The 15,390-nt window shown below is 40.2% G+C and overlaps 2 protein-coding genes and 1 pseudogene across 2 annotated transcripts; 1 reads left to right on the top strand and 2 right to left on the bottom strand.

Moving 5' to 3' along the window:
- Positions 1-5: 5 nt before the first annotated feature.
- LOC141824062 (putative anion transporter 1, chloroplastic) lies at positions 6-6,685 on the bottom strand. Its single transcript, XM_074711295.1, has 10 exons — positions 6,183-6,685; positions 5,133-5,240; positions 4,281-4,436; positions 3,907-4,122; positions 3,559-3,768; positions 3,235-3,372; positions 2,890-2,991; positions 709-774; positions 495-579; positions 6-382 (listed from the first exon to the last, which is right to left on the bottom strand). The coding sequence occupies exons 1-10, from the start codon at positions 6,633-6,635 to the stop codon at positions 285-287; spliced, it is 1,632 nt and encodes a 543-aa protein (XP_074567396.1). The 5' UTR covers positions 6,636-6,685; the 3' UTR covers positions 6-284.
- Positions 6,686-7,538: 853 nt separating this feature from the next.
- LOC141825603 (uncharacterized) lies at positions 7,539-8,976 on the top strand (annotated as a pseudogene).
- A 1,074-nt stretch (positions 8,977-10,050) lies between these two features.
- Positions 10,051-12,569, bottom strand: LOC141824272 (glycosylinositol phosphorylceramide mannosyl transferase 1-like). The gene is made up of 5 exons (XM_074711531.1): positions 12,216-12,569; positions 10,863-11,262; positions 10,613-10,782; positions 10,438-10,508; positions 10,051-10,359 (listed from the first exon to the last, which is right to left on the bottom strand). The coding sequence occupies exons 1-5, from the start codon at positions 12,527-12,529 to the stop codon at positions 10,199-10,201; spliced, it is 1,116 nt and encodes a 371-aa protein (XP_074567632.1). The 5' UTR covers positions 12,530-12,569; the 3' UTR covers positions 10,051-10,198.
- Between the last annotated feature and the right edge of the window lie 2,821 nt (positions 12,570-15,390).

The following is a 15,390-nucleotide window of genomic DNA, read 5'->3' as shown; positions in this document are numbered from 1 at the left end:
TTCAATTGAAGTATTCATGGAAATGTACATTACAAAATCGGTATACGTTCTTTGTACATTTTTCAAGGAGGGTATTAGCTTAGGGAGTCAGTACTGCCCGAGCACCGTAGGCTATACCTTTCTTTGCTTTTATTCTCAGGGAGAAAAATTCGCGTCTACAAGAGGAAGATGTGTTCTGTGATACAAATTTAGATGCAGTTTCTTTGTTTGACCAAAGATCAAAAGAATCAGGCTTGCTTATCTCGCCAAGTTTATTTTAAGTGTCGGGTTATCCAGAATAAGTTTTAGTCAATAATCTTCTCCCCTGTTGAGAATAGGTTCCAGACCACAGTTCCAGCAATGTAGAGTGCTACTGAGACCTTGAAAACATCATCCCAGGATCCTGCCATTAGTTGACATGTCAGTATCTGCCGCAGAAAAGTGATCACCTCCAATTTCTAGACTAGATTGTTATCAGTGTTATTGTTCAAATTGCATAAATTAGGTAGACAAACCATGTTGCAAGATGTAGCCTGTTGCTGCTGTCCCAAAGACTCCAGCTAAAACCCCAGCAGTGTTTGAAAGACCAAGAAGCACACCCTGCAAAAAAAAAACACCAAAATGATTCTTTAGAAGCATGGATGATTCATAGAAGAATAGATGAGAACTTTTGAAGACCATCATAACGCCTTCAAAAGGAATGCATCTGAAAATGTTAATGTTACTTACAGCATAGCGAGGGCCAATATCTTGATGGTTGGAATACAAGCCAGACTGTGAAAATGCATCAGTTCCCTAATTGATAGAGAGTAGTATTAAAAAAATTGTAATTCTTGATTTGATGACATAATGTATTACTTAAATGTAAAAGAGAGAAATGTCAGTATGTCATTGCATCTGATTTAAAATTTATTACTACCGTTTAAATATCAAAGAAACTCTCAAAAACCGCTCATGTTTCAGCCCTAATACAAATAGCAAAATGCAAAATTCGAGCCTAAATAACCATATCATGAGAAGTAATATTGTGTTCATATTGTGCTCATCAAAGGCTTAAATCCTTTTTATTTCCACTATTACACGATTTTAATGAAAATAAAATAAAGAAGTTAAATGAAATTAAATTTCTTATTCGATTCTACTTTCTTCCAAATAAACAAGAGAACATAATTTCCTTTTTCTTAAAACCAACGTAACAGTAATCTGATGGAAGAACTTTGAAGCCTCAAGTCAATTACCAGACTAATGCAAAGTTTGTCTACAGCAATTAAAGGTTGTGAATTTTTTGCCTAATGAGAACCATTAAATGTGTATAGACTGTACACTTAGAATAGAATTTTCTAGAATCCAATGTTTTCTGACGAGAACAATGATCTTCATAAAAGAGAGACAGAAAAAGAGAAGCTTCGGCTTCTAAATTGCATGCAACCATCTGTTTCATACTTATAAAGACCTCAATACATCTGATCACTTGAAACTCATATGACCCATGATGATCATTTATCCTATGATTTGAACAGCTCAGGATCAATACATAGGTGTTGGCTAGATTGAGACATGGGAAAGAAGAGAAGTAAAGTGAGAGAGAGGTTTAGTTGTAAACTTTTCTGCTTGTTCATTCGTTTACTTTCCCTGATTTTTAACTTGGCACTCCCAGTACTAGCTAAACATGGATTCCAACTTAGTCCATTGCAATACTAAAACCCCAACAGCTCCATTACCAGACAACCAACAACTCCTGAACAACTACTCTGTCATGACTTTAAAACTTCACCCAAATAAATGGGATAGACTTAACTAGTTAACACACAACAAACTCAACCTGATCAAGACTGGCATAGTGCTGCTTGGTCGGTTGGGATGTGTGACATTGCTCCCCTACCCATTGAGCTACTTGTCAACCAGCACCATTGAGAAAGGATTACATTGACCTGCCAAGCACTTACAGTATGGTTGTTGGGATCCCATTGCAGGCTTATTGGGTTGTGGCTGCAATCAGAGCACATGACAGGGTCACTCAAGTCTCATTGATTTGACTATTGGGTGACCAAAAGCCCAAGCCTCTGATAACACATTAAGTGCATAAGACCGATTCAAAGGGTGGGAAGAAGGCAAGGGTAGGAGAAACAAAGAGATGCGTAGTTTTGAGCTGTAGACATTTTTTTTCATTATAGTATTCATTTGTGAAATATATTATTGCTAGATCCCTAATTCTACAACTTGAAACTTACTCCACCGCAGTACACATGGACTCCTAGTCCTTTCTACTCAGAACATGGGCTCCCCACTCCGCCATTAGTTCAATACTCCTGCCAGTTACTAGAACTCAACCCTCCACATCTCCGTTATCATAAATTAATGGCACATAACTGCACAAACTTGACCTGATTAAACGATAGAGAAAATTTCATTCAATACCCTATGTGAATCTTTTTCAAAGTTCACATGGTTTCAAAATTAACGAAATATAACAGTTTCTCGTATTCCTTGATGACAATTTCACCAACTTACTAACACAACCACCCCATCAAAGTGAAACAAACTGTCACGTACACCATTATTTCTACTGAGATCACAAGTTGCTAATAAAATGTAATAATGATGCTTAATCCTTACCGTACATGCAGCTAATTTCACTTTTCAATCCAGCAGGACAGATGGGGCACATGACATACAACCTTTCTTATGGACTTGAAGATTTACATCAACTAGATATGCAAAAAATTATATCCTCTTTTCCCATCTTAAATGGATAGACTGATTCAATCAAGAAATAAATTCCATGCATACAGACAAACAAAGCCAAATATCATGCTGAGGAGATTCTCACAATAGAGCCAAATAAGCTTGTTTGAGTAATAGACTCATACTGACCAAATTTCAGAATATTATCATTTGTCAGAATTATACCTGACTGCACGCCATGCATAATATTGCCATTGCAGGAGAATGTACATGACTTAATTGAGTCAAGAAGAAAGCCGGACCAAGGAACCCAATTGACTGCATGATCTGGTTGGAATATAACATGAACATAAATACAATTGCTTAATAGAACAGACAGAATAAATTCGTCGCCGAAAGATGACCATGATCGAATACAAATAGGGAAGGTACATAAATTTGCCTCTTTCTTAAAAAATTATCAGATAAGATATTGATTAATAACACAGAACAGATCTTTCTGTCATGAGAAAATGGTGCCACTTTCCTGGAAGATTTCACAATATATAGATGCAGAGGAATGATACTTACTTTGCGAACAGTTGTCACTGACATGCCTCTACTGACAAGCGTATCTGCAATCCATCCACCAAAATTTGCAGAAACTGCCATTGTAAGCCATGGAAGAATGCACAATAGACCAGAATCTGTGAGGTTGAACTTCAAAACCTAATCAAGGAAGATTGAAATCAATTTCATCAATATCTTTCTAAATATGGAAATTTTGAATGTGAAAGGAAACTTCAAAAAACAAAATTACTGTGAAACTTCAGAACGTAATAGATAATTGGAAACATAGTATTCAAGTTACAACTAAAACATCAGAAAGTGAAGAGGCAAAGATATGCATTCAACCTGATTGTAGTATGTTGGCATCCATGTAAGAAGAATAAATGTTCCCCAGTTGTGGCAGAAGTGGGACACTATAAGAGCCCAAACAGGTGGCTTTGACAAGATTAATCTCCATGGTATAGTTTTTACAGGTTCTTTAAGCACACTGCCACTAATGATAAGCTTCTTTTCATCATGCCTGATTTCAGGATCTTCAACAGGAGAACTATATGCCTGTTATACACATGACAGCAGAAGTTAACAAACCTGCAATGGACACGCTGATTGTACTTTGACAGAAAAACATATTGCATAAATGGTGCAAATCTAAAAGGAAAAAAAAAGCATATAAAGAAATGTTGCATAATGCACCTTAGTTAGCCATATTGTCAACCAAACACTGCCAAGAGAACCGAATGAGTAGAAGACAGAAGGCCAACCAAAGTTATGTATCAACAAAGGTGAGAAGGCCAAGCCAGTTACTGAACCAAGGTACATGCCACTATATACCAGTGCTAAAGACCTGCTTCTCTCTGCTACCGGTATCCACTTCGAAAGAATATTATTCATAGCAGGCATGGCAACCCCCTGGAAAAGGCATACTGTCCCAACTTAGGCAGTAGGAAGTTAAACAAGCTACCAATCGGTTAGGAGAGATACACAGCAGTAAAAATGATCTTTTTCCTTGATGAAACTACAAATGGGAATTATGGAGCTGTCCTATTTAGTGGTTGTTTGAATCTTACCTCACCAATCCCCATGAAAGCGCGTACAACGAGAAGGAAAGGCAACCCAACCTTTGCTGCAACTGGTGTAAGAGCTGTAGCAATAGACCACCAAACAACTCCAAATCCTAATACAAGTTTACCACCAACCATGTCGGCCCATATACCTCCTGCAATCTACAGGGACCAAACCACATAATAAAGCAATAAATATAAATCTTTCACCAACAAACTAACCTACTAGGAGAATGGAAAACATTCTAATTGAACAACAATACATCACGAATGATATTCATGCTCATTTATGTGTAGGAAGTATCAACTAAATACTGAATGTATTAAGTATGAGATTACAAATTGTACTCATGCTGTGCATAGCTTGAAACTCAATAATCCTTTGAGCCATTTGACGGCCAATTCGTGCAATTTCCAGTAGCATCTCCGGTACATCAAATAGCATTAAAAATTGCTTTACAAAGTGTAACTATAAGTAAGAAATGAAAACATCAAGATCTTCCTGCCCTTTTATGCCAAGAACAATAGAGCTCAAAGGCACTATAACTGTGTTTCACCTTAAACCGACACAAAGAGACCTATACCTATTTTATGGTTGATACTGTTTTTATCTAAGTCAATTTTTACCTGTTATTGTTTCTACTCTAGTTTTTGCTATCCATCCAACAAAAATATTGAACATGCAAATAGCAAAAATAATAGCTTCTATTCCTTCTGTTACAAGAGCAATATAGATCAAGCAAACCATTACATTATATAAAGAAACTTAAAACTGAAACAAAATAATGTGCTAAGATGATGCTCACAAATTCGTAGCTACACATGACTATTACGACAATGCATATGGAATTGACAAACCTGGGTCAGCAAGTAGCCCCAGAAAAAGGATGACTGAATCAACCCCACAGTTGAAGGATTCCAGTTGAATTCTGCAGACATGGGGAGGATCGCAATGCTCATATTTACCTGTTGAATGGTAGCAGATCATTAATTTTCAGTAATTCTATAGTCAACTACAAACCTTTTTTTTTGTTAAAGCTCTAAACAATCAAGTAAAATATAAGTGCTGGCCCTTGAATTTGAGAAGAACAAAAGTGAGGGAAAATGTTGCTTAAAGCTCCTATTTCTCGAATCTATTCATCTAAGGCCAGTCCATCCAATAAATTACTTATCATAAAGTTCAGATACAGCAAACAAGCATGCATTTCCTGTGAAGTTTACTATAATGTGATTTCTTAATCATTGATAGCATATATACGATGGCGTATCAAAGAAAATTCTGATAATGTCAATAATCAAGATTTGTTTCCACTTGTCAAAAGTTGGAAAGTTGCTAGCACAACTTTATCATATATCACACGACCATAGAGACATTTTATAACATTTAAATATCTCCACATTGATTTGGACTTAATTTGGCAAGTGAGTTAAGATAATGAAGTTAATGACCAAATTTGTTGCATCTGAAGGTGGAGCCACCACTTGGCCTCAAATTGTATGACTAGGAATGAATTTGGAGAAATGGGCCTCGCAAAGGACGTTAAGATGGGGGAAGTTGATATCTGAATCATCCCCATCGAAAATTGTACGAGAATAGATAAATCGTATAAATAAGATAACTTATACATACTATATATATATATATAATTCTCACTGGCTAACGCACAAAACCTTTGTCACACTCAGCATATTTCCATTATAGACATATGAATTACTTCCTGAGCTCCAATTCAAGCTTTTTCTTAATGGGATAGCTTGCTCAGATATACCTTCTGACGTTGCAATTACTACACGATGGCATTGATTCCACGACTGCAATCACATGATAATATAGCTACAACAAGCAAGCACTAGCATAGCAAACATCAAAAATAAGAAAGGACATTTACGGAGAAGAAATGGACTCACACGGTCCATGTTGCAGAGCAAGAACGCCGAGAAGCAAAGAATCACAATCACCCATCTTTTAGGAAACGACTCCAACTCAGTACCTATAGAACCCAACCATCCCAGCCCTTCCTCCTCCTCCTCCTCCTCCTCCTCCTCCTCCTCCAGAGGAAGAGAAGTGGTAACCAGTTCTCTTTGGACCACATCTAGGAATCTGATCGAATTCGATACCGACTCCGGCGCGTCAACAGTCTCAGGCGTTAGTTCAGATCCACCGCCTAGGGCTCGAACACGCAGGCGGAAGATGAATCGAGAGCGCCAATGTTGGGGGCAAACCAAAGGGGACAAACTTCCTCGTAGGGATGGTTCCCTCTTCCGTCTGGCGAATCTGGAGCAGGAGCTTTTTCGGTGCGGTCGAAGCTTCTCCGGCATAGGAGAAGTCAGTGGGAGCAAGCAGACTCCCGTCGACGACATGGCGACGAACACCTAATGGGCGAGCTCTCGGGCGGCCTTTATCGACATGATTCAGACATCGTTAGGAGCGAATGGAACGAGTGGTTTGTACCGTGAGCGAGGTCACAGTCTAGAGGAGATGTTGGAGAGTGCGTCGCATCGTGACCGCCCGAGGTGGGGGCGATGGTGAGAGATTCAAATTGGACGGTAGAGATGACTGGAGAGGAGCTCTTCGTCGTCATCGGGGCACTCCGTTATAATAAATATCTCCGTTGAGGAGTTCATGAGCCATCAAAAAATCGTAGTTTTGTAGCGTGTAGGGTAGAGTCTACTGTTGGAACACGTAGTTTCATAGAACCGAGCCATTGGCCGAATCCGGCTGAACCAAATTTCAAAACTTCTGCCTTATCCCTTATCTCCGGCTGGTGTCCGGAAATTTTTCATTGACCAAATTTCATAACTTCTGAATTTTTTGTATATAAATATAATAGAAATAATATTTCCTATCAAACTAATTATGAAACGCCTCAGTGTTCTGTTTCCGATCAAACTAATTAGTTTTAAAAAAAATAAACTTAGGCTTCAATTTTAAAATACGTTAAATTCATCTCGAAATTGAAGATTTCAACAAAAGTAGTTCTGAGTCTATCCAAAACTCTAACGACGATAAGCTCACTAGATTAAGAACGTTGACGTAGTACGATAAGAAGTCCACTCAGCATCATGTTACTTTTCAATTATTTTCTCACCCTGACAAAATAACCTTTTTCCTTGCAGAACCATATGATTCAACCTTTACATTGGTAAAGTGGTGCTAGCTGTCCAGTAGATGGGGCTCCGATGAGGCTTCTGCAACTACAAAGTGTCCACGATCGACAACGCTGATTCCATGGGTTACTTATGCGTCGCCTTCGCTGGCATCGAGCCCAACGGAGACATCATCATTTCTGATTTCTCTCAGATTTGCTCGACGATTTATACGAACCAATTGCTCGAGTCCACGGTAAAGCCGACGGAATCCAGCTTTTAACTGTGATGGAACGAAGAGGTCCTCCTGGCTCTTTTACATTGCTTCATCCTCTTCTATTCCCTCTGCCATTTTCTCTTATTCCAATGACAGATCGATTGACTACTGCGCGATCTTACGCTTCCCTCTCCTCCTTCCTCCTCCTTTTCCTCCTCCACCTGGCCTGCTTCTTCCTCCGTTCTCGTGACGGAGACGATCGAACTCCGAAGCGCAAGACCACCGCTTCATCCTCGCTCATCCTCGCTCACTCCGAACCCCTCCAAATTTATCTCCCTCCGATCCTATCTCCGCCGCTTCCTCTGCTTCCGTGATAATCATGAACAACAAGAAGAAGCTCCCCCACCAAGCGATTCAACTCCCATTCAACTAATCGCTTTGTCACCGGATGCCAGGACAAATGGGAAAGTTAATGCCTACGTTGCCGTGTCGGCCGACGTGGCCATCTACCCCTGCGCGTCCTGCGGCGAGGTCAAGAACAAGGCTCAACTCCTCGATCTCCACCAGGCCACGATGCACTCCCTCTCCGAGCTTTTCCCCTCCGATTCCGGCCACAATATCGTCCGCATCATTTTCGAGTCGGGCTGGCGAGGCACATCGCCGGTCATCGTCCGCCGGGTCCTCAAGATACACCACACGGCGCGCGCCCTCGCGCGCTACGAGGAGTACCGCGACGCCGTCCGAGCTCGCGCGGCGAGGCAAGGGTGCTCCGTCGACGGGAGGTGCATCGCCGACGGGAATGAGCGGCTGCGGTTCTACTGCACGACGACGCTCTGTTCGTGGGACGCCCGGGCGACAGGGGGCGTGTGCAGGAACCCGTTCTGCTGTTCCTGCGCGGTGGTGAGCCACGGGTTTGCTCGGAAGCACGCCGACATGGATGGGATCGCAACGCACGCTACCAGCTGGGGCGCGCACGCGGCGCTGCCGGAGGAGCTGGAAAGGGAGTTCGCATTCCTGGGGGCGCGGAGGGCGATGCTGGTTTGCCGGGTGGTGGCGGGGAGGGTGCAGCGTCGGGGCGTCGTGGAGGCAAATGAGTTGGAGAAAGGCGCGGGGTTCGACTCGGCTGCGGTGGCGGCAGCGGTGGGGGGCGGCGACGAAGTGCTGGCGGTCTTCAGTCCGAGGGCGGTGCTACCGTGCTTCGTTGTCAGTTACTCGGCTTGAGGTCGGAGTGGTGGGTCCCGCCTGTGCTATTAAAGTTGGCAGTCACATGACTCACATCAGCCTGTATCTCCGCATTGTAATAAGTCTGCGATCATATGCCAGCTACGGACTCCATCGAGTTTGCAGTGTCTGGTCGTGTAATTTTATGTTGCTATCGAATCTATGCGCTATTATAAACTGTAGATGTCGCCCAAAAACAAAAACAACGGTAGACGTAGGATTCTCAAACTTTATTCGGATGATGTCATGCTGTCGTAAAAGAATTTTTTGTCAAAGTTGATTAACTGAGAGATCAAGCTCGCCGCCGGGGAGGAGGAGATACCAAGCGACGGCTCGGGGGTGGGAGAGGTTCAGTTCCCACGGCCGACGAGAAGAAATGTAGCGATTTCTAGAAAGACGGGACGGCCATAAATCAGCGGATGAATGGATGACCATTCATTTAACATTTATGATTAATTTTGTTTATTTTTTATATAATTAATTTGAAATGCTCGTCCAATACATTTAATTAGCTCGATCCACCTAGCAATAGCATGCTAGAGTCTGTTGGTTAGATCAGCCGTCCAGTGCTAGAGTCGATCTGTTGGTTAGGTTAGTGCTATCGGCTTATCAATTTAATTGACGCGATCAAACGACTTGATGTGTTAGACTTTTCTTATATTTTTAATTTCATTCTTATACATTTATTCAAGACCTTCAGCCCGTGCATAGTTCTTTGGTGAACTTCCAACAAATTATAAAAAAAGAATTAATAAGTATAAGAAATCTATGATAATAAAGTCATCTGGGTTGTGCCCGGGACTTATTTTCCATTTAGAACGAAAATGATAAATAATATATATATATATATATCAAATTGAGTTGCATTTCCTATTTTCTTAGGACTTCTAAAAAATATAAAATCTTAAAATCACAATAGGTTCTCTTGCTCACCAAGTATGAGTTTGTCAATTTAGTTTATTTTATTTAGCTCTATGATTTTAAAATATATATTTGGTAAGCAATATAATATTTGATAGAAGTAATATGAAATGTACCACAATTAAAAGCATAAAATGAGTGAAACAAAATGCTATGTCTTAAAACTATATTTATTTCGAGAAATCAGTCATTTTCATTAAAAACATTGAAATGACATTAAATCATCTACGTGCCATTTTATTTCACACTACCAAACGCAATCACTTATATATATTTTAGTATTATACAAGTTTTGATATTTTTAACTTATCAAACAAAAATAATTGAAGAAACTTCCCTCAATACTCTTACCTAAACTTTACTAAAAATATCCCCTTTTTGCTATAAAAAATCATGGAATAAGAAGAAGAAGAAGAAGAAAAATAAAGTCCTAAACCATATACATCAGCAAAGCCAAGTATGCCTACCTCTAACCTCATCACCAAAACCAACTATGCTTACTATCTACAACCTTCATATTTGTAGCCACCAAAGGCATCTCCCCGTAAATTTTAGCAAACAAATTGAGACAATGAGTTCTTCTCTGGCTATGTCCTCCCAAACTGCTAATGCCACTCGATCCGATCTCAAATATTCTCCCTGAAAAATTATAGACTTATCCATCAAATACTGTAAATTAAATAAAGAAATAACTTCATCATCAACCTTACTCCTCACCTTTCACCCATATTGGAGGAGCACCTGTTGCGTTTGCAGATAGAAATGACATTGCAATGTCTTCACAGTTTCTGCAATTTTATCAGTCAAACTATTCAACACAGACCTTGGACACCAAAAGAAATATATAAATTTCTTAAACGATAAACGATTGAGAAGATTATATGATTCTGACCTGTATTTGGCGACATACTGTCTGATGGATTCAGGCATGTGGTTTGTGTAAAGATCAAGGTACTTCTTGTGGAAGAATGCAGCCTTGGAGAGCACCATGCTGTAAGTGCCCGTCCACCACACTGACCACCACCCTCCGTACTTGTAGTAGGACTCTCTGTTGCGGTTCCTCTGCGCCGATAAACAGATAAGTCTTATTCTGGTGGATGATCAGAAAACAAATAGACAAGATTGAGTTAAAGAAGTGGTACCATCTCATTGTCCAGCCAATGCATACGGGGAACGAAGCCAACCATGGCGGTGGGGGCGCTCTGCCAGACGCTGAAGGCCAAGTCCATGGAGGCGCAAGGAAAGAGGACGTCGTCGTCGATGGAGAAGACGGCGTCAGTCTTCAAGTCCTTGATGTCCCTGAACCTGTTGTTCAAGCTATCAGCCTCGTTCACGTCGAACTTGAGGTCGACCCCATCGCAGTTCTTGGAATTCTGCAGCGCCGCTTGGCGCAGCGATTCGCGCAGAGAATTCGAAGGCCGATCGGGCTCGCTCCACACGATATGGATGGATTCCACATCGGCGCAGGAGGAATAGTGACTCACAGATTGCTTGAGGAGGTCATTTCTTTTCCAGGTGTTGATCAAAACAGTGTACCCGCTCCTGTAAAAAGAAATGGTTTTAGCAATTTATTTTTTGAGATTTTAAATTTTTTATTGCCATCATTGTCAATTGAGCACAGTTGGTATAATGTCAATCGTGAGCTAGACTAATCGATTAAATATGATTTCAATCCATTAATTATCATCGAACACTTTTAATCAACAAATGTTTAATGACCTTTTTAAATTCATATTAATAAAATACTATTGCACTGTGAAAATTCCTTAAAAGTCAATCCATACTTTTTACCTAAGTTCCTCAAAGTCAATTCATACTTTTTACCTTCTGATTTTAAGTTTTGAATGGTCATATATACATATCTATAATATTTTATGACTACCAATTAACTAAAGGAAATGATTATAAGTGGATTAAATATACTTTTGGCATAAAAGTTTTAGAATTTCTCTAATGTTAATAGCCATTAAATACTCTGAAACCAAAGTGTTTAATGATTTTTTTTTAAAAAAAAACTTAAATTAATTTACATTCAATAAATGAACCGACCAACGTCTAGATATAATCAAGCGTGTTGGACAAAAAAGAAGAAGTAAATATTCAGAATTAGGTATGCGCTTTAATTTCAAATGGTACGATCTTTGGATTATTCCACAACTTTGGATATGTCATGGAACGCTTAAAATATATATAGTTATTGGACAAGAGCACATGGTTAAAAAAAAAGGTCCGCAAGATTCACGAATAGAATTAATTAACGCTTTGCTTTCCTTTGTTCAACGAATCATGTGCGGAAGGAAGGGAAAGCATTTATGATCGCAAAGATAGATCGAATACATTGAAAAAGATGATAATAATTGTATTTAAAGATTAAATAAGAATCAGAGAGGATTAGAAGTATCAAATTTAAGTTTACAGCTTCAACTTGAAGAATAATAATAATAAATGAATAAATAAATTTAATAGCGATTGAAGTTTTGGAGATTAGAACGCACCCGGAAGGCGGCGACGACGTTTCATAGCGGGGGAGTCGGCGCCACTGGCCAGCGACGACAAAGAGCAGCAGGAGGAAGAAGAGGAAGAAGGAGAGGGTCCAGGAAGGGAACGTCCGGAACTTTGTCTGCCGGAACTTGAGGGGTGCTCTCCGGCCGCCGCCACCGGAAGAGGCGATCAGGGGACTGCCTCCGCCGCTACCACCTCCTCTCATCCCCAGGAGACTTGGGACGACGACCAGGCGGAACAGAAAGGAAGATTCGACTCTTTGTTGAGAACCCACGCGGTTTATATAATTAGCTCTCAAGCCTCGCATTTAGGCCGCTGCTTGCGTCCGCCATTTCTCTTCCCCTCGGTTGTTTTCCATCGATTCATTAATGTTCTGGGTCAATAGAGTTAATTCGATCATATTCTATTCATTTTCTTTATTTATTTCTGATGTGCTTTCATAATAGAATTCAGAGAGTTCAACAATACAATTAAATGGTAAGATAGCAGAAGGTTAGATAGAGAAAGTTAGATAGATCGTGATTTGAAAACTAACCAGTTAAGATCAGGTTTAATTCGCTTCAATCAATCACTAAATAGGTATCCATCGACGAACAAAGTTTAATCGTGTCGAGTTACCTTGAAATCGGAGAAAGACCCAAAAAAATAATAATAATCAAGGCCAAATCTTGTCTTAAAAGATTCCACGTCCGTATGTTCTCTGTGTACTGCGTGGTCAAAGAAAGCGAGACGTGACATCATATTAAACCAGCCAGTCTTCCAACTTGAACGGAAGGCAGATGGGTGGAAATTTCGACTCCGCGTCTGATTGATCAATTGGATCTCGAACGATTTCCAGGAAGTGGTCGCTGAAGTCCATGATGACGTACGCCACAACTATGACCATTCTAAGCTAAATTCAATTGAATTGTTCAGAAGTCAGACCTTCTATCTTCCAGGAGTTTGGATTTTACTCATTATTTTTTGTTTTTTTGTTGGTTTCACTTCAATTTTTCTTCGCGAGCTCATTGGCCGCAACCTTCACAGCTTCCCCTCTCTTTGGTGTTCATCGTCAATAAATGTGTGAAAATGGAAACAAATAGATGGGGACGAAAGACTGCATGCCTTTCAATTTTCAGCAGACGTCAGTACTGTAGTTATTTTAAAGTAAACTATTCAGACAGAATCTTTTGCAGATTGATTTCCCTGTCAAATATAATTGAAAGGAATACGAATGATGCTTAGCAGAATCATATCCGTAGTCCGATTGATCTTCCTCTTTCCGGACAGTGTTGATTCTGCATGTCTACGTCTGGAATAGAATTCAATGGCTTCCCGGCGCGGCTAACGACAAACAAAAATTTTCCTGTGGAGCTAAATCAGAGTTTTAGTTCCGTGCATCAGCATGCAATCGCATTTCATTGGCTCATCGATTGAAAATTGCGTCGATGTTGCAATAACTTCTTGGGAAGGAAGACGATTGTAGAAGCTTTGTTAGCCATTTGCGCATCGACGAGAATAGAAGAGACGATGTGATTTCTCAAATAGTAATGAAAATTGTCAAATTCTGTCTATTTTGGATAATGAAGCTGACTCTGCACATTCGGCAAGTTTACTTACGAGTAGCTGATTAATGTTTTAAGATCGAACGGAGTCGGTTTACTTACTGTTCTCGTATTGAACGGGCTAGATGTCATTCCTAACGTGAAAACAACGGCGTTGACCGACCGGTGGTTTCATATCACATTTGAAGGATGAGATAATCTAATTTTGAGATCAACAATTAGACGTGATTTAAAATTGTATTTTTTTTCTGAAATTGTTCGTTTGAAGTTGCTTAATCACTGAAAGACTTTAATATACACCTTTATTCGACGATTCTTGATGCTAAAATTAGGAAAGTGATTTATAATTTTTTTAATAATATATATGTTTGAATTTTCTTCGACTAATTCGGTAAATATAGATGATTTTTTTTTCTGATTTATTTATTAAATAAAATTGAAGTGCAATTTATCTACTTAAAAATAAATCTTTTAAATTATTATTGTCTTTGATATGGCAAATCATATAATAATTTATTCAAATTTATTGATTTTTGTAACTAGTCTTATAGTTGTCAATATACCACATCTTTAATTTATTCACCTTAAATAGTCATTACCTCCCTAATCAATTGATCTCTTACACGATTAAATTTATACAACTGTGTGCGTCTTTAACATGACTGGGATTCCTCGTCAGTGTGACAAGTGATTCCATAACGAAACAAAAATCATCGATGCTAATCTAAACTCTCAAAATCACAATCTTAACCCTAAATCTCTAAAATCGCTATCCTAACCCTAAATCCTTCGATCCTTCTACTCTACGTTGTTGTCGCCGATCTCATCGACGACCAATGGCGGAGCCACGTTTGTAATTACCCCGGCTATAGCTGGTGGTTCGACGGCGATGAAAAGGAAAAAAACTTGAATTTAAAAATGGAAGGAAAAAAATTTAAGAGATAGTCAGGGGTATATCATCGGCGTAGTCTAAAGTTTGGATCAGCCAGGGTGATCTATTTGAGTTGGCCGCCATTGTCGACGACCCATCCCGACGAGATCTCTTTGCTCTACGTCGTCGGCACTGTCGCTTCTCCCTCTTGTCGGCTGTCCGTCTCGATCTCTTTACAAGAGAGTTTGTCATCGCCGTCACCTCTCCCCATCCCAAGAGAGCTCGTTGTCGCCGTCACCTCTCTTCATCCCGAGAGAGCTCTTACCGCCATTGCCACATCCCATTGCCTTCATCTGTTCTGCAAGAACATTCATAACCGTACGATAGGGGAATGGTCCTTTCGGGGAGGTGGATCCGCCAGCCTTAGCGGCCCCACACGGTCGGCCTCACGATCATTTGCTTAACTGATGCGAAAGGATGGGCGCCACTATAGGAATTACCCGAGCCGGGCGAGCTGGCCGTATTGTGACACCCGCGTCTCGACAAGGTATCCGTCGGGAGGCCTCGTCTCGATTGCCTCAGGCTTCGCCGGTAGCTTAATTCGAACCCTTGCCATACTCTACTGGGTGGGTTCATAAGACTCGATTAGGTCTCTTCGTCCGAACCAACTCGCGTTCGACACCCTCCGTCTGACTCGGCTAACCGGGCCTTCACACACACCCATAGGGTTTCCTAACCCTAAAATTCAGAAAT

Source organism: Curcuma longa, chromosome 3 (genome assembly GCF_044706935.1).
Source record: "Curcuma longa cultivar G26 ecotype Majalengka, Jawa Barat chromosome 3, ITB_CL_G26_1.1, whole genome shotgun sequence".
In the NCBI taxonomy this organism is placed as follows: Eukaryota; Viridiplantae; Streptophyta; class Magnoliopsida; order Zingiberales; family Zingiberaceae; genus Curcuma; species Curcuma longa.
Note: the sequence above shows the minus strand (reverse complement) of the source record. Positions and strands in the feature narration are given on the sequence as shown.

Bases quoted from the DNA above. Each gene is read 5' to 3' on its own strand.
- LOC141824062 (XM_074711295.1), bottom strand. From the start codon at position 6,635: ATGTCGTCGACGGGAGTCTGCTTGCTCCCACTGACTTCTCCTATGCCG. The intron at 5,241-6,182 runs GTGAGTCCATTT...ACCATTCAACAG, and splicing joins TGCTCTGCAACATGGACCGT to GTAAATATGAGCATTGCGAT. The intron at 580-708 runs GTAAGTAACATT...TTTTTTTTGCAG, and splicing joins ATATTGGCCCTCGCTATGCT to GGTGTGCTTCTTGGTCTTTC.
- LOC141824272 (XM_074711531.1), bottom strand. From the start codon at position 12,529: ATGCGAGGCTTGAGAGCTAATTATATAAACCGCGTGGGTTCTCAACAA. The intron at 10,783-10,862 runs GTACCACTTCTT...TTATCGGCGCAG, and splicing joins ATTGGCTGGACAATGAGATG to AGGAACCGCAACAGAGAGTC. The intron at 10,509-10,612 runs GTCAGAATCATA...ATAAAATTGCAG, and splicing joins CAGTATGTCGCCAAATACAG to AAACTGTGAAGACATTGCAA.